Source organism: Canis aureus, chromosome 32 (assembly GCF_053574225.1).
Source record: "Canis aureus isolate CA01 chromosome 32, VMU_Caureus_v.1.0, whole genome shotgun sequence".
Lineage (NCBI taxonomy): Eukaryota > Metazoa > Chordata > Mammalia > Carnivora > Canidae > Canis > Canis aureus.
The window spans coordinates 12,377,508-12,395,283 of NC_135642.1; the positions used below are offsets into that span (position 1 = coordinate 12,377,508).

The 17,776-nt window shown below is 51.8% G+C and overlaps 1 protein-coding gene and 1 long non-coding RNA gene across 2 annotated transcripts; one reads left to right on the forward strand and one right to left on the reverse strand.

Moving 5' to 3' along the window:
* Positions 1 to 289: 289 nt before the first annotated feature.
* LOC144303013 (uncharacterized) lies at positions 290 to 13,828 on the reverse strand. The gene is made up of 4 exons (XR_013370060.1): positions 13,011 to 13,828; positions 5,953 to 6,062; positions 5,274 to 5,539; positions 290 to 1,249 (listed from the first exon to the last, which is right to left on the reverse strand). It is a non-coding gene; the product is annotated as an uncharacterized LOC144303013 (long non-coding RNA).
* Positions 2,327 to 4,303, forward strand: CHST14 (carbohydrate sulfotransferase 14). The gene has a single exon (XM_077880635.1). The coding sequence runs from the start codon at positions 2,375 to 2,377 to the stop codon at positions 3,503 to 3,505; it is 1,131 nt and encodes a 376-aa protein (XP_077736761.1). The 5' UTR covers positions 2,327 to 2,374; the 3' UTR covers positions 3,506 to 4,303.
* Positions 13,829 to 17,776: the final 3,948 nt, after the last annotated feature.

The window sequence follows — 17,776 nt, forward strand, 5'->3', positions numbered from 1 at the left end:
CTTGGTTCAGCCCAGTCTCAGGGTTGACCATACTCCGTGTAGAGCAAGCGTTATGGCCATGGGGGTTCGTGGGAGGCAGGATGGAGCTGCCCCACCCTCTTCATTTTGGTATGGACATCTGGGCTGGTGCATTTCAGTAGAGGATATTAGCGGCACAGACACTGCCACAGACTTAACTATAGCCCTGCCATTACAAGAGTCCCATGAGGTGGATAGTGCCCTATCATTTTTTTTTTTAAAGATTGCTTCAGTGTTTTGTTTTTTAAGGATTTTATTTTATTTACTCACAAGAGATACAGAGCGAGAGAGAGAGAGAGAGAGAGAGAGGCAGAGGCACAGGCAGAGGGGGAAGCAGGCTCCATGCAGGGAGCCCCACATGGGACTCGATCCTGGGTCTCCAGGATCACGCCTGGGCTGCAGGCGGTGCTAAACCGCTGCGCCATCGGGGCTGCCCGGTGCCCTATCATTTTACAGATAGGAAACTGGTGTGGAGACAAGCACCTCGCCCAGGGACTCCCCACAAACCAAGTGGCCATTCCTGTACTCAGACTACTTTGCTGTGACTGCTATCACAGAAGACTCTTCAGAGGAATGAGCGTCAGCCCAAATTATCAAAAAGTTTTCAAAGGTTTTTTCCCCCCTCTTCTAGTATAAAAAACATTTATTGTTTTAAAAAACCGATTCCAGTGAAAAATAATCCCAATGCCAGAAATCTACATTCGGTGCTATTGGAAACAAGGAAGCACTTCAGTGAAGGCTGAACCTGAGGCCAACTTAGAAATCAGTGGATGAAAAAAAATTTTTTTAAATCCGTGGGTGGTGCATCCTCAGATGCACCCCAGCAATCAGGCAGTGAGCTGTTGGGAGCCTACTGAGAAGCGAAGCCACCAGTGCACTCACAACGCTAAGGATTGGGGGCCATCCGGCAAGCTTCATCTCATTCCCCTGGACCCTTCATGCTTCTGAAATCATCTGATCAGCGGCACCTCCGTTCTCCCATTGAACTCCGAGCCTCTGGCATCTACTCAGCCCATTCCATTCAGCCCTTCAATACTATAACCTGGGATCAGCTGCTTCCTCCCAACCATTTCACGTTTGTCCATTAATCTCCAAGAGGCGGTGATTAGGAGTGTGGGTTTTAAAATCAGACTGACCCATATAGAGTCTCAGCTTCGCAGAGCCTCTCCATTTCCTCAGCTGTGCCTTGGGAACGCCGGTAGTACTTGCCTCCCCAGGGCAACTCTGACAACTGAAAGAGAATACCAAACACTGAGCAGGCACCTGCCTGGTGAATGTGGAGCCTGATCGCATCACTACTCCCCACACATCCGTAACAGGATGAAATCTGGAGCCTTTGCCAGTGCCCAGTTCAGGTGGGGAAAGGCTGGCCACTGCTGTCCTAGGCGTTCCCGGATCCGCCCGGTGCCACTGACTGCGCGTTTGGCTCCAGGCAGGCAGATTCTGCGGCTCTGTGCCGCTCCTCACCCTTCGGGATGTGTCCTGATCACTCTTGTGACCACCAGGCACCCACTCGCCATAGGCCCCTCACCAGAGTGTCCCAGTCATCCCACCTCTCCAGGCCTAGGGGAAGAAAGACAGGAGGGGAGAAGACTCCACTCCCAGGCATTGAAGCATTACCCAGCCGACCAACAGGGCATCCGGCAGGTACTGCTAAACCCAACGGTCACCATGGAGATGAGCCACTGGTCAATGCTTGACAGCCTCGCTCCTCTCGACGGGAGTGGCCGGGGGCGCACACTGGGGACTCCGCTTCCTGCGAGGGGCAAGGAAGGCTTCCCCGAAAGCCTGGAGGAAGGACCCGCGGCTGGAGGAAGGTCTCAGGCCAGAGCGCAGGTCCCGCGTCCGACTCCCCGAGGGCACGCGCCGCGCGAGCGGGGGACCCGGGCCTGCGCCCCCCGCCTTCCGGGCCTCGGCAGCTTTTGTCTCCGCAGCCCGGAGCACCAGGGCGGCCCTCGCTCCAGCGCCCTCTCCCGGGGGGGTCCGCACGCGCCTCCCTCGCCCGCCCGGGGCAGGGGCGCCGGCCTCTCTCCCCGCCCCCGGCCTGGGCCCGCCCCCGCGCCTGTGTCACGGCGGGGCCGGGGGCGGGGAGCGCCGGGCGGGACATCCGGCCACCGTCCCTCGCCGCCCGCCGCCCGCCGCCCGCCCGCCGCCCGCCCGCTCCGGCGCCGCAGCCCGGGAGCTGGCCGCCTCCGCGCGCGCCGGGGCCTCCCGCCTCCCGCCCCCCTCCCCGGGGCCGTCCCCGCCGCTGCGGGCCCCAGCCCCCCGCCCCCGCTCCCGCCCCCAGCACGGGGCCCGCCTCCCCGGCGGCCCGCAGGTCGGCAGGGCCGGCGCAGGCCCCCGCCCCGGGAGCACCATGTTCCCCCGCCCGCTGGCCCCCCTGGCGGCCCCAAATGGCGCCGAGCCCCTGGGCCGCGCGCTGAGGCGGGCCCCGCTGGGCAGGGCCCGCGCCGGGCTGGGGGCGCCGCCGCTGCTGCTGCCGTCCATGCTGATGTTCGCGGTGATCGTGGCCTCCAGCGGGCTGCTGCTCATGATCGAGAGGGGCATCCTGGCCGAGGTGAAGCCGCTCCCCCTGCACCCCCCCAGCCGCGAGGCCGCGGCCTGGCGCCGGGCCCTCCCCAGGCCCGGGCCGCTGCCCCTGGAGCCCGGGGACTCGGACTGGCAGGTGAGGCAGGACGTCCGGAACCGCACCCTGCGGGCGGTGTGCGGCCAGCCGGGCATGCCCCGGGACCCGTGGGACCTGCCGGTGGGGCAGCGGCGCACCTTGCTGCGCCACATCCTCGTGAGCGACCGCTACCGCTTTCTGTACTGCTACGTCCCCAAGGTGGCCTGCTCCAACTGGAAGCGGGTGCTGAAGGTGCTGGCGGGCGCCCTGGACAGCGTGGACGTCCGCCTCAAGATGGACCACCGCAGCGACCTGGTGTTCCTGGCCGACCTGCGGCCCGAGGAGATCCGCCACCGCCTACAGCACTACTTCAAGTTCCTGTTCGTGCGCGAGCCCCTGGAGCGCCTCCTCTCCGCCTACCGCAACAAGTTCGGCGAAATCCGAGAGTACCAGCAGCGCTACGGGGCCGAGATCGTGAGGCGGTACCGGGCGGGAGCAGGGCCCAGCCCCGCGGGGGACGATGTCACCTTCCCCGAGTTCCTGAGGTACCTGGCGGACGAGGACCCCGAGCGGATGAATGAGCATTGGATGCCCGTGTACCACCTGTGCCAGCCTTGTGCGGTGCACTATGACTTTGTAGGCTCCTACGAGCGGCTGGAGGCCGACGCCAACCAGGTGCTGGAGTGGGTGCGGGCGCCGCCCCAGGTCCGGTTCCCAGCTCGCCAGGCCTGGTACCGGCCGGCCAGCCCGGAAAGTCTGCACTACCACCTGTGCAGTGCCCCACGGGCCCTCCTGCAGGATGTGCTGCCTAAGTATATCCTAGACTTCTCCCTCTTTGCCTACCCGCTGCCTAATGTTACCAGGGAGGCCTGTCACCAGTGACCGTGGTATGGGCCAGCAGCTGTTGGGGACTGATTTCGACAATGCCAGCTGCCTCCCATTTAGAGAAACCCTGGCTCTGGGGACTTGGGGCTTCTCCAGATGCCTGGATGGCAAGGACTGCCCTCGGAAGTTTCTGGTCCAGGGTGAGTGCTCACAGTGGCTCGGAGTGCAGGGTTGGACAGGAGGCCTGGTGCTCCCCACTGATGAGATTTCTTAGGGGCCATGTGACCCTTCTTGCCCTGCCAGGGGCCAGACACCAGTTTGCCAGTAAAGTAACACATCTGTTCCAAAGACTGGCTCCAGGTCCCTGGCTGCCGGGACTGTGCCGTCCACCACTTGGTCTACCTTAACCTGTGGCCAAACCTACAGGTCACACCAGTCAGAAGAATGACCAGAGCCCGGGTCCTGGGCTCTGATCACCCATTCATCCACTCCCTGTGCCTCAGGGCTGGAGTCAGCATTTGTGCCTTACAAATGGCTTTTGTGCCTTTTTGCTTCAGACTCAAAATTTCCTTTGCTTTCCAGGCTCTTTCCGTTTTTCCAAGGAAAGGAAAACTGAGGGCCCTTGCCTGGTAGCTCCAGGACCTGGCCCTGCACGCATCCAAAGACCCCATGTGCCCAGCTTTTTGGGGGCTCTGGGCACCTCCTCCCTTCCCCCAAGGCCAGGACTGTGGCTGGTGTATCTGGCTGCCTCTTTTCTGACTCATTTATTTAAAATTTGTACTTTCTGATGGAATCCTTGTGAAGGCTTTGTTTTCCAAATTGCAGAATTTTTAATAAAATTGTTTTGTATACAAAGCCAGCATCTGAAATTCTCCCTCTGAGCTCCTGTGTGTCCAGTTTCTCCATGATGCCTATGTCCCCAGGTCAGGAAAGGGAGCTTGCAGGTAGAGAAAGTCACACCAAGTGTAAGTTGCTTGGCCCAGTCTAGTGGGCCATTTCCAGGGAGCCTTTGAGGGCCTCCCATAGGCCATACCAGATCACAAACTCAGCTTCTGGGATGCCACCGAAGGACAAGTCCCATTAGGACAAACCCCATATATTGAGCACCACCCCTACATGGATTATTCCCGGAAGAAGGGGGTAGGTATGAGACATTGGCTTCTCCTCTTAGGCAGGAATACTTCTTGACTCAGGAAGCCCCAGATGAAAAAGGGGATTGAGGCGAGAGCCAGGGGAGGTTATTCTTGGCACTGAGAATTACACAGAAGGCAAGGAGTTGAGCGAGGGGCAGGGCTTACTGACTTAGGTCCAGAGGAGGTTGTGGACGATGTAGGAGGAATACAGTCTGAGCAGTAGAGGACAGGCCTCCATGTGACCTGTTCTCCAGTGCTGTCCAGGACAAGGGCCCGGGACCACCGGGGCATGGAGAATAGGTGGCTGGGCCCGCCCTGCCCATGTGAGAGCTGCAAGGCCAGAGCTGGCCCTTCCTTGTTAGTCCTATTTCATAACCCCCGGTGGGAACTGGTATACCTCAGGGACCTGAGGCAGTGGTGAGAAGTGCCAGGGGGAGGGAGGAAGGTAGGGAGGTGAGGAGGGTCCCTTTGCAGGTATCCCTTATATCTAGCCTTGCAATTGGCCCGACTGTAGAGGAGAAATCAGGGGATGGCGATTCTATGGGCTCTCATAGTTCTCTGCCATGACTCACCGGGAGGCCTTTACTTGATTCCCTGGCTAGATGAGATGCCCCTCTTTGGAGGCCCCTTGGCTCTGGGACTTCACCTCTGATAGCATTTACTTGCTCTGTTGTAACTGCCTGGTTACTTACCAGTCTCCCCCACTGAGAATGTGATTGTGTGAATTTGAGACTGTGTCTCATTCCTTTGACATTCCCCGAACCTCGCCCAGGGGGCTGGCATGCAGTAGGCATGTAGATGGCCAGGCAGAACCAAGGTGTACGTCTTGCTGCAGGCCAGAGAACGCTGTGCTTGGAGTCATCCAGACCCGTCAGGTGCCAGCTCCACTCCCCCAGTGCCTGCCCACCTCGCTGAGCCTCCCCATGCTCCACTGGATCACTGCAACAATAGCAGAGGCCTGTGAGGATGAATGAAGACAAAATGAGTAAGAGGACCCATCCTATGGCCAAATGGATGTTCTTTGAAATGCTAATTGAATACCCAATCCCCCAGAGGCCTGTGGGAACAGGGGAGAAGCCAGGATGCGGTGTCCATTCAGCCCTGGAGACTGGAGCTGTCTCTGGGCAGAGCCCCTCTGACCTGTGGGTTCATGTCCCCTGCCAACTGGTCAGTCCTGGTGGATCCTTCTCTGAGCTTCCAGCCTGTCAGGAGCCCCCTTCTCTCCCTAGCTGCTTCCCCCATCGGCTTGGAACTGCCACTCCAGACCTACAGCAGCTACTCAGTCCCCTAACCAGGGCCTGTGGTGGAGCAGGTGGGTGGGTGGGGGCAACAGAGACCCAGAGAATGCCCCCCACCAACTGTTGTGCGCACCTTATTTAAATCTCACCGGAGACCAATAGCAGAGGGGTCATCCTGCTGTTATACAGACAGGGAAACTGGGACAGAGAGAGTAAGTATCTTGCCCAAAGTCCAACCGAGGTCTGTGCTTCCCACATTCCAGGAGAGAGAGGTTGCAGATGGTGGGAATGGGGAGAAGAGGGAATAGGAAGGTTAAGAAAGATGAAGGGTGGATCGGGTTGTATTTGGGGGCATTTGCACACATTCTCCCTCCACAGTTCTTTCATCCCCTCATTTTCAGAGAATCCAATTCAGTCCAGCTGACATTTACTGGGCCCTGCCCCAGAGGAGTGGGGGTCAAAGGAAGCCCTTGATGTGGTTAACTTACTGGCGACTCTCCTCCCAGGCAGAAAAGGGTGTCAGGCCACAGAGCATCCTGACGGCCAGAACTGGACCCCCGTGGTGTGGGCCAGAGGGTCTGAGGTGAAAGGGGAAGGGCCTGCTAAGGACAAATTGTCACCTGCCACCCTTTTTCCCTGGAGACAGCCCTGAGGGACTTAATTTGTCATCTACCCTTCTTTTCGGAGGAAAGAGGACTTCTTTTTTTATTTTTTATTTATTTTTAAAGATTTTATTTATTCATGAGAGACAGAGAGAGAGAGAAGCAGGCTCTGTACAGGGATCCCAACATGGGACTCCATCCCAGGACACCAGGATCACGCTCTGGGTTGAAGGCAGGCGCCAAACCGCTGAGCCACCCAGGGATCACCACCCCCCCTTTTAAGATTTTATTTATTTATTCGTGAGAGATAGAGAGATACAGAGACACAGCCAGAGGGAGGAGAAGCAGGTCCTCCATGTCCAATGCAGAACCCTACCCCAGGAATCCGGGGTCACACCCTGAGCCAAAAGCAGATGCTCAACAGCTGAGCCACCCAGGCGTAAGAAAGAGGACTTCTTAAAAGGAGGTGCCAGAGAATTGTAGGTGGTCCAAGTGGCCTGCCTCGTACTAGGCACCCAGACTGGTGCAAGGGGTACATGGCAAGCTCTAGGCCACCAGGGGTGGGGCAGAGGCATCCGCAGAACTGGACACCTGGACTGTGTCTTCTTGAAGTCCCTCATGTCTTTGGGCCCTGCCCTCATCCCCACACAGAGCTACTGCCACTGCCTGGCGCCTGTGAGGACAGGGTCCCCTTTCAGACTGGCTCCAACCTGTGCAATCTAGTTCTCCTGGGCACAGTGGATGAGACTGGCAGTTTAACTCCTCTCCCTGGCCAAGGGCCAAACAGAGGGAAGGGGAGGAGCCCACAGGGGCTGGCCTTCCAGGCTTGGGCACTGACTCCACCCCAGGCTCCAGTTCTGGTCCCTTTGTCATTCAATCTCATGCTACTGCCCAGAAATCACCTTAATTTCTGCAGTCCCCTCCCCTTCTCTTCCTCTCACCCCCTTCCCCTCCCTCCAGGAGAGTCCCACCACACAGACCACCCTGCAGGAGCCACACGGTCCCAATGGAGCAGCTGACCCTCCCCTAACCCTGCCCCACCCCCAACACAGAACCCTCACCTTTTCCCAGGGTCGCAGGGAGGGGGTCAAACCTGCAGGCCCCTTCCCAGGGTGGATCCAGTAATTTTTTCCCCTGAACCAGTCCCTGCCTGCTTTCAAGCAACAGAGGAGGCCTGCTTTCTCTTCCTAAAGGAAAATACAAATAGTTAACAAAGCTACTCTGATTTGAAGCACCTGTGTCAGGACTTCATCCTTAAAAACCCAGCAAGGTAAGTCTAATTATTCTCATTTTATAGATCAGGAAACTCTCCCAAAGAGATAGTGGGGTCAGGATTAAAAACAGCTCCATGTAGCGTGTGCCCCTCCAAAAGCGAACATCAATCGGAAGTTCTCTGGCTTGTTGCATCTGCTATGAACATCGTGTTCATTTTCTTGGATATTTTGGATTGGATTTCTTGGATTTCTTCTCCAACCTTCTTTCCCCGTGTTCTACAAGTGATTCTACCCACAGGTCCCTCTGGCTGTTATAAAATTCTCAAGATTTGCCCACCCTGAGAATCAGCTTTTGAGTGGTGCTGGACCCAGACTGCAATATACTAGACTTTCTGTTCAGGGTTCAGGTCCTCTGAGCAGCAGGTGTCAAGACAGAAATAGACATGCAAGAGATTTCTAGGAGAAAAATAGCTGTGCAGGATAAAGGGGGAAGGAGCAAGAGGAAGCAGGAAGAACCTGGCACCTGTGAAAGGAGAGAGGGAAGGAAGATTGGGTGGGGGGTCTCCAATTACAGTGAAGCTCTAAGGAAGTCCCCACAAGGCCAGTGGGGAATCCTGAAAGATGCAGCAGCTGGTGGTTTTACACTTCTCACAGCAGGTTCCCTGGAAGGGAGATGTGAGCGGGGCACCTCTGTGGCTGCCACATGGCCCAACTTGGCTACTCTGACCTATGGGTATTGTTCCCCTTTGGTTCTGTGATGACCTTTTCAACAACCAGAAAATAGCTGTTGGCCTAGCAAGAGCCTGTAGATGGCTGGAGGATCCTGGACTGAAGCTCCACCCCGTGGCCTTTCCCTGGCTTTGGAGCAGGACCACTGCCACTGCTTTTCATTTGGGCTTTGGAAGATGTGTACCATCAGCACGCCCAAACGCCCATGTGGTCCTTTTCAGGATATTTTCTCTGCAGTTTACCCAATTCGCTTCAGGCTCTGATTGTCTTTGGTCTGTGTCATTGTCATTAACTGGGTGGATATTGATACTCACCCTCACCTAGCTTCCATCTTGCACAGGCTCGCAACCTTTCAGCTAAGAACAGATTCACCCACACGCTGAGTCTGCATGCTGGCACCCTATTCTAGGCTTCCTCCCAGTGTGATCATCCAACTGGGCTTGAACTCAAGGGGCAAAGTTGCCCTACAGGGAGCTTCCAGGGATCCACATGCCCAGCAGTATCACGTCTTCTGTAACATCCCCCAACTGAGTGCTTTAGCTTATTACTTACTGCCTGGTTCTGGACCCAACCACATAGAGTATCCAGCTTCAGTCCTGATTGTGCCATGGTGAGGGGACAAGAAGGGCCAAGGTCAGGCCAGGTCATCCCCTGCTCCTCAACCCTCCAGCAGAAAAGTTGTGCCAGTCTCAGCCTTTGGGTGGGGTTTAATGGGGCAGAAAGACCTGAGGGGCTTCAGGAGCTGGGAAAGGAGGAGCCTGTTACATCACTTCTGTCCCTGGCCCAGCAGTGCCCCCAGACCTGCTAGGCTGCCACCTTGTAGTGTTTGCAGAGAGAGGGAACCAGGTACTTACCCTCCCCACGGAGAGGGAAGTTATCAAGCCTCCACTGGATCGTTTCTCTGTCCTCAGCCCTGGAGAGACTGAGCTGCCCCTGGGACCCCCACCAGAACCCCAGGGGTAGCAGAGTCCCAAGAGTCCAAGCACTGTGGCCAGAGAGGCCATGAGAGCAGAGGAGTCCATGGGAGCTGGACATCTGGCTGGCCCCTGAGGCAAAGGGCCACAGATTGCCTCAAGGAAAGCACTTGAGGCAGGCCCAGAAACAGTAGATTTGGCTGGGCAGGGATGTGGGAGATGGGGCAAGGCCTTCTGGTTGAGTAGCTAAGTCAAATTGGGGTCAGCTGACCCCTGACAATTCTGGCATGCTTCCTCATCCCACAATGAGAAGCTGTAATGAGAGTCTCCCACAGAAGCTGCTAGATGCAGTGGAAGGCCAGTCCCCTGCAAGGGGGGGTGTCTCCTGCTACCTGGGTACAAGTACTGCGTACAGTAATAAAAAGAGAGCTGTTCTGATCGATGAAAGAGAGAGGTGGCCTAACTAAAGCAGGAAAGGCAGGAAGGGGGCAACCCGGGTGGCCCAGCGGTTTGCCTTTAGCCCAGGGCGTGATCTTGGAGTCCCGGTATCCAGTCCCACAGAGGGCTCCCTGCAGGGGGCCTGCTTCTCCCTCTGCCTGTCTCTGCCTCTCTCTGTGTCTCTCTCATGAATAAATAAATAAAATCTTAAAAAGAAAAAGAAAGGCAGGAGGGAAGAGCCAGCCCCCAGGCAACTTCTAGTGAAGAGTCTTTGATTTTTGTGCCCCTTGACTACCCTCAGCCCAAGCACCCGCAGAGAAAAAAATGAAAAGATGGAGAGCTGGGGAAGCGATGGTCACAGAGGAGAAGCGCAACAAGGAGGGACTCATAGTCCCACCTCGGGTGACTGGTGCTCCCTGAGGCTTTTCACAGCTACCGACCAGGTAGCCTCCACCACCATCTCTGAAGTCCCATGGTCCCTAGTACACCCTCCTAGCACTTTTCAACCCATGGTGTTGTCTATCCCTGCCTTGTAGACTGGGGGTTTCCCAAAGGCAAAGGCCAGGACTTGTTTTGCTTTGTATTTGGTATATCATAGGTACTCAAAAAAGGTTGAATTAGTGAAAAATCAGATGATTGGATGGATGATTACAGGGATGGGTAGATGGATGGAATGATGGATGGATGGATAGGTGTATGTGTGGGTGAGTGCTTGTGTGCTTATGTGTGAATGGAAGGATGGATGGCTAGATAGATAAGTAGTCGGATGGATAGATGGATGTAGGTGTGTGTCAGTGAATTTGCATGTGTATGTATGTGAATGGAAGGACAGATGGAGGTACAAAGTTGGATAGATGGACAGATGAATGGACTGACATGTAGGTGGGTGGATTGGTGGATGACTGAGTGCGTGGATGGATGGATAGGAGTGAGTGTGTGTGTGTGTACATATGTGAATGGAAGGATGAATAAGTAGGTGGATATGTGGGTGGGTGGATGGATGGATGGATGGTTGGGTAGATGGTTGGATGGGTGGATCAGTGAATGAGAGAGTACATGGACAGATAGATGGGTAAATGGTAGTAAGGGGAATAAAGGAAAAGGAACTTCTGCAGAAAAAGAAATCAGAAATCACAATGGACATCTGGCAGTTAGCAAATTGCTTCTTAAAAAGGAGGAGCCTGGAGGGAAGGAGAGATATTCCACAAAGGAAGTTAAGAGCAGGGGTTTGGGAAGTGGAGGAAGTGTCCCAGACAGAGCTGGAATGTCTGCTAGTGCGGAGCAGGAGAGAAGGGGTGTCACCTGGACTGGTGGTAACACAGCCAGGTAAGAGAGAGATGTCCTGAAAGGTGGAACCAAGAGAGGGGCCAGGCGGTGAGGAGTGGGAATCCCACAAAAGGCAGACTTCCAACAATCAAATGCCTTCACTAAAGCAGAGCTAGAAGGGGGCTGCATTCCTGTGTACTAACCCATCCAGGCTGCCTAGAGGAAGCGGCTCTCAGCCGCCAGTGGTTATTGGGAAGGGAGTCCTTGAGGTATTAAGGATGATGAAGAACCCAATTCCTGCATTCCAGTCCAGGCTCTGCCACAAGCCTCTGATGACCTTGCTAAGTCCCTTCTCTGAGTCTCAGTTTTTTCACCTGTCACCTTCACTACCCTAAAAGGACTTTCCATGGCATCAAACTCTGCACAGACAGAACGCTGGAGAACAGCAGGGGGTGAGAGCTTGGAAGTCAGGAGGCCCTACATTCAGAAACTTGCTCTCTTGCCCAGACACTTACTAGTTGGGCCAACCCAACAAGTCTCTATGCCTTTCTGAGCCTGTTTCCCCACAAATGAAAGGAGCAAAATAACAACTATCCCGAAGAGTTGTAGTGAGGTTTCAAAATTAGTCACAGAACATGGCTGGCACTCAATCAATGGAAGCTAATATTACATAGAAGGGCTTCATCGGGCTGCTGATGCAATCGGGCAGCCAGGGCCAGGACGTAGGCTGGGTCTCCCAGAGGAAGGAGCACCTCCTTTTCATTCTCACAAAACTACCATCTGCTTTTCAAGGTCTATCCCTGGAAGGCAGCCTCCAGCAAGCCTGGGATTAAAAGTATCATTTCTGGCTCTAATCTCTTACCTTCCACAGAGAAGACCTCTGCAGGCCCGGCTCTGAATATGGCCCATCACCCAGGCTGGGTGGGCCCAGACATCCTCCTCCCAGAGTGTGAGCGAAGGAGCGCCCTCTCTGTGTCGGGAACACTGTCATTGGCCCCTGAGGGACCAAGCAGAGCCTGGGAGGCTCCAGCAAGGCCCCAGCATCATCTTGTGCCAGTCATTCCACTGTGCTATAGCCACACTCTGGTTTGAGAAATCATCCCCACGTAGATGTAAAAGTTAGGTAATAAGAAGCTATCATTCATGAACTGCTCTTTCTGCCAGACCATGTAGGAAGAGATGTCTAAATACCTTCTCCCTTATTTTTTAGTTTGAAAATGTTTAAACCTACATAAAAGTTGTGAACATGGTACATTGAACACCCATAGACACAGATTCATCAGTTGGTATTTTGCCACATTTGTTTTATGTCTCTGTGTATGTATGTTCTACTGAACCATTCCAGAATGGATTACAGACACCCCAATGCTTCACCCCCAAAATATGTTATCATTGGTCTTCTAAGGAAAAGAACATCCTGCTATGAAACCCAATATATAATCAAATCGAAGACATTTTACAGTAATATGACAGTATAGGGCTCCTGGGTAGCTCAATCAGGTAAGAATCTATCTTAAGCTCAGGTCCTGATCCCAGGGTCCTGGATCGAACCCCACATCAGGCTCTCTACTTGGCAGGGAATCCGCTTCTCCCTCTCCCTCTGTCCTCTTCACTCATACTCTCTCTCTCTCTCAAATAAATAAATAAATAAAATCATTTAAAAAAATACAACAGTATAGGTCTATGTTCAAATTTTCCAGTTGTTCAGATAATTTCATGACTCTTAATTTTTTAAATCCAATCAAGGATCATGCCTGTCTTTAGTTGTCATGACTCTTTAGTCAGTCCTTAGTCTCCTTTCATCAAAAACAGTTTCTGGGATCCCTGGGTGCCTCAGCAGTTTAGCGCCTGCCTTCGGCCCAGGATGTGATCCTGGGGTCCCAGGATCGAGTCCCACAATGGGCTCCTAGCTACATGGAGCCTGTTTCTCCCTCTGCCTGTGTCTCTGCCTCTCTCTCTCTCTGTGACTCTCATGAATAAATAAATAAATAAAATCTTAAAAAAAAAAAACAAAAAACAGTTTCTCACCTTTTTTTCCTCTGGTCTTCCAAGCCTTTGACATTTTGAAGCATTCAAAACAGTGGTTTGCAGAATGTCCCTCAATTTGGATTTTTTTTTTCAATTTGGATTTTCTGATGGTTTCCTTGTGGTTAGGTTCAGGTTGATCTGCATGTTTGACCTTTTTCTTGGCTCTCTGATGGATTTTACTACTCTATTTTCCAGAAATGGAGTCTGAGGCTCAGAGAGGGCTGTCACGCAGCTACTGAGGCTGACCCAGACTGATGCAGAGTGCTCAGGGCTCGGTCTGGGCTCACACTCCACACTGCCAGGAGTAGCTGTGAAGTCTTCTCGGGTGGGTTCTTTTTTTTTTTTTTTTTTAAGATTTTAAACTATTATTTATCTATTTATTCATGAGAAACACAGAGACGTAGAGACGCAGAGACAGGCAGAGGGAAAGGCAGGTTCCCCACGGGGAGCCTGATGCAGGGCTCATTCCCAGGACCCAACATCATAACCTGAGCTGAAGGCAGACGCTCAACCACTGAGCCATCCAGGCACCCCCTCAGGTGGATTCTTAGGATAGATTTGTTCTCAGTTCCCTTTTGCACCTTGGCCATGAATAGACAGCAGATTTTGACAGGAGTTGGTAAAGGGAGAAGTATAGCCCAGAGAAGGGGGCATCTCCAACAGATTCTGCAGTGAGCTCTGGCCTCCGAGTCAGCCATGGTGAGAACCTTCCAAAGTTCCTTTAGGCTGGTTATTTTTTCCCTTAGGCTCTTTTAGAAATTTGACTTTTTCTGCCTCCTTCTAGACCTCCAGGGGAAGTAATGCATCACATCTCTCTCTCTCTCATGCACCACATGCCACGTACACCAAGGGTGTAACAATCTTCTGGAGACCATCATCAGTGAATTCTGTCCTGTTGCCTAGCAACCAACCCTAGGGCATTTCAACCCTTCCCAGCCAGAGGGTAGGTAGAGAGGGCAATCATGGGACTGGCTGGGTATCTCTTACTCTGGAGGTCTCCTGGCCCTGCTTCCTTATGCCTAGTTGCCTAACAACCAAAAGGGTTCTGGTGCTCTGGGGAGTCCCCCACCCCCCGGCACATACCCCCCCATAGAGGATGAGTAGACTGTCTTTAGGGCCTTCCCTCCTGGCTTGAGAGCCACACAGGTACACTACAGAATGCAGGACTCTTCCCCGGGAGGGGTTCCCAGGTTCCAGAGAACTAAGAGGAGGACACCTACCTCACCCTGCAGTGAGTCTTTGAAGGGAAAAGGGTATCAGGTAAAGATCCAGGTAAGAGCGTCACTCTGCCAGGACAGTTCAGCTTCTTGTGGCACAGTGTTACAGAGGTACAGAGACCTACTGACCCTACAGTTTTGGGTTTGGGTCCTGACTGTGTGCCTCTGTGGAAGGAGACAGATGGATGATGCATGTACTGCAGCAGCTCCTTAAACATCCAAGCCCACAGTTAATCTTGAATATGTGTGCATAACTTTGATAGTTTGATTTGAGTAAGATTTAGGTCAAGGGTCCTTGCCTGAGGTCCTCAGGACCCCTTAGGGGTCTGTGAGGAAAAGTTACATATTTATTTTCATAAACCTCTTCTGAAATGCATGAAATATTTTATGAGATATTGTAAATTCATCATTTTATGAAGTGGTAAAATCGGTGACTTTGTCATAGAAATCATAGATATTTTCATATCACTTCACAGTCATTGAAGATATTACAACCCATCGATTATACTCATCACTACTTAGAAATTACAAGTTATTAGACCTGCCATTAGATCCTTAATGTGTTCATGAAGAAGGATAAATCATGATCACAGTTCTATTTTTTAATATTTTGATAACTAAATGTCAACATAATTGGTTTCCTCTGCAATCCTTTCCATTTTTTAAATACAAAACCTTGTTCTGTGGCTTCACCAGCTCCAAAGGGAGCTGCAGTACAAAAAAAAGTTAAAAGCCAAAGGTTTAGGCTGTGGAAGTTTTGTCAAACTAAGACCCAAGGAAATATTCTAGGGAGTCTTCTCATTTTGAATGTTCAATGTTGATGGTAACGTAAACAAATTATTGTATAGTATCCCTAAGAGTTTGAACAACTTGCTTTAGAATCGAGTACTGCCACACCAACCATATCAGCTTCTGAGTTTGCATTTATAGCAGAGATGATGCCAAGCAGCTCCACCCAAATTGTTCATTCTGATTAGAAAAGAACAGAGATGGGCTCTGTTGGTGGAGCAGGCCTCTCCTGACCTTGGGGATGAGTTCAAGCCCCATTTTCGGTGTAGAGCTTACATTTTAAAAAGGAGCGCCTGGGTGGCTCAGTCAGTTGAGCATCCAACTGTTGATCTCAGCTTGGGTCTTGATCTCGGGGTCGTGAGTTCAAGCCCCTTATTGGGCTCCACACCTAGTGCTTTAAAACATAATAATAATAATAAAAAACAGAGACAGATGAAATGTGGAAATGGTGACAACACCAAAAAGAAGAGAAGAAAAGTGGCAGGGACATTAGTAGGACAAAGAGTCCTGAACTAAAGAACCTGCACCCCAGAAGTCAGCAGCAAAATCAGGTGGACAGAATTGGGCCACAGCAACACAGTATCATTTATCCCATAAAATTAATGCTTTCAGTTTGGATTGTTTGATGATTTTGTTTGAACTTGTAATTTTGTTTTGGTTTTTGCAGTAGGATAATAATTATTAGCGGAAGTGTCATTAGCTTCATGTTGAGTAGTAAGTTGCCATCAAAGATCTGGGCATTTTTTCTTCTCCTTTAACTGGGGTCCATTTCTCAAGGGTATGAAATACCAGGCTCCGGCATTCACTGATAGCTCTTCATGTTTCCTTCTCTATTTTACCTTTCTTTTGAAGAATGACTGAGTTGGGGTCTTAAGCTTAGAATGACTCTGTTCCAGAGGCTTCCCAGATACAGGTTGATATAGCAAATTACCTAGTAATTTCTGCGGCGTCAAGCACACGTAATGATTCCTTGATTTGTCCAAAGTCACTTTCCCACATTGTGAGGACTGAAGCAGTTGGGCAGTTTTATTCCATGAGCATTTTTGACCGTGTTTGACTTTCTCAAGGTAGAGTTTCCTTGTGATGTAAGCACTGATCATGAAGTGGGGGACCCGACTGTCATGAAGTCAAGGGGAGAGGCCAGGCTGAACATATGGTGGGCAATAAAAGATTCGTCCTTTCCTAATCTACTCTGGAAAGCATTTAATCATGTTTTCTACAGTTCTATTGATCAATTGAAAGATATTCTAAATATGCTATATTTTTTTCCTTGTAGCAGGGCCTGAAAATTAGAAAACCTACAAAGTTTCACGGGATCCAACTTTTAAATATTTTTATTTATTTATTTATTCATGAGAGACACACAGAGAGGGGCAGAGACATAGGCAGAGGGAGAAGCAGACTCCTTGTAGGGAGCCTGATGCGGGACTCCGTCTCAAGATCCCGGGATCATGCCCTGAGCTGAAGGCAGATGCTCAACTGCTGAGCCACCCAGGTGTCCCACATAGGATCCAACTTTAAAGTCTGTCTCAAAAGAGTCAAAAGTAGTGATTAACTTCAACCCTCTCGAGGATCAAATATTAAGCAATTTACCAGTAATGCTGTTTTATTTTATTTTATTATTATTACTTTAAAATATTTATTTATTTGACAGAGAGAGTGAGCCTGAGCAGCGTTGGGGGAAGAGCAGAGGGAGAGGGAGAAGCTCAATCCCCACTGAGCAAGGAGTCCAATACCAGGCTACATCCCAGGACCCCAGGACCTCAGGACCCCAGGGCCATGACCCAAGCCAAAGGCAGATGCTTAACTGAGCTACCCAGACACCCCAGTGTTGGTGTTTTAAAATAGTGTGCATCTATCGTTGGAGTCCCATTCAATGTGGCAAACATCATTCCCAGAACTAAAGGCCCCTTCTCCATTTGAGAGTCCCAGCTGCTCACATTGTCCCTCCACTGCTGTGGGGGCTTTTCCAGTTGTCCTGGTGACCTCACTCTGTGTTTCCAGGCTACTCAACAGCTTGTGGAGTGGCAGCCGGCCTTGGACAGTGAGTGCCCTTGCCCTCAGCTGTGCCCTTCCTCGGGGCAGCTTCCCTTGGCCCTGCCTCTCCCACCCTCTGGGTGAGTACTCAACACTGCTGTGACCTTACTCACAAATCGGCTCCCTGGTCACCACACCTGACCCCTCGAATGTGGAATAGTTTATTTTCCAGCATTCAGCCCCTGAAGTGTGCAGAAAGCTCAGTTTTACATTCCTTTTCTAGAAAGAACTTGGAAAATTAGTGTCTTAGGGCCTGGCTGGGGAATACTGCTTGAGGAACGTCACTGAGAACAGCATCAGAAGAGATTCCTAGGGGCATCTGGGTGGCTCGATGGTTGAGCATCTGCCTTTGGCTCCTGTCATGATCCCAGGGTTCTGGGATCAAGTCCCATACTGAGCTTCCTACGGGGAGCCTGCTTCTCCCTCTGCCTATGTCTCTGCCTCTCTTTCTGTGTCTCTCATGAATAAATAAATAAAACCTTAAAAAAAAAAAGGAAAAGATTCCTAGACAAGGAGTGCTTTTTGTGTCTCTGTGTGGTAAAAGACACATGACATAAATTTACCATCTTTTTAACAATTTTTTAAGTGTACTATACGATGCTGTTAACTAGATGCACATTGTTGTCCAACAGATCTCAAAAACTTTTTTATCTTGCCTGACTGCAACCAAACCCATTAAACTATAACTCCCTATTTCCCTTTCCTCAACTTCTGGCAACCACT

Excerpts from the sequence above, each read along its gene's own strand:
- CHST14 (XM_077880635.1), top strand. The coding sequence starts at position 2,375 with ATGTTCCCCCGCCCGCTGGCCCCCCTGGCGGCCCCAAATGGCGCCGAG.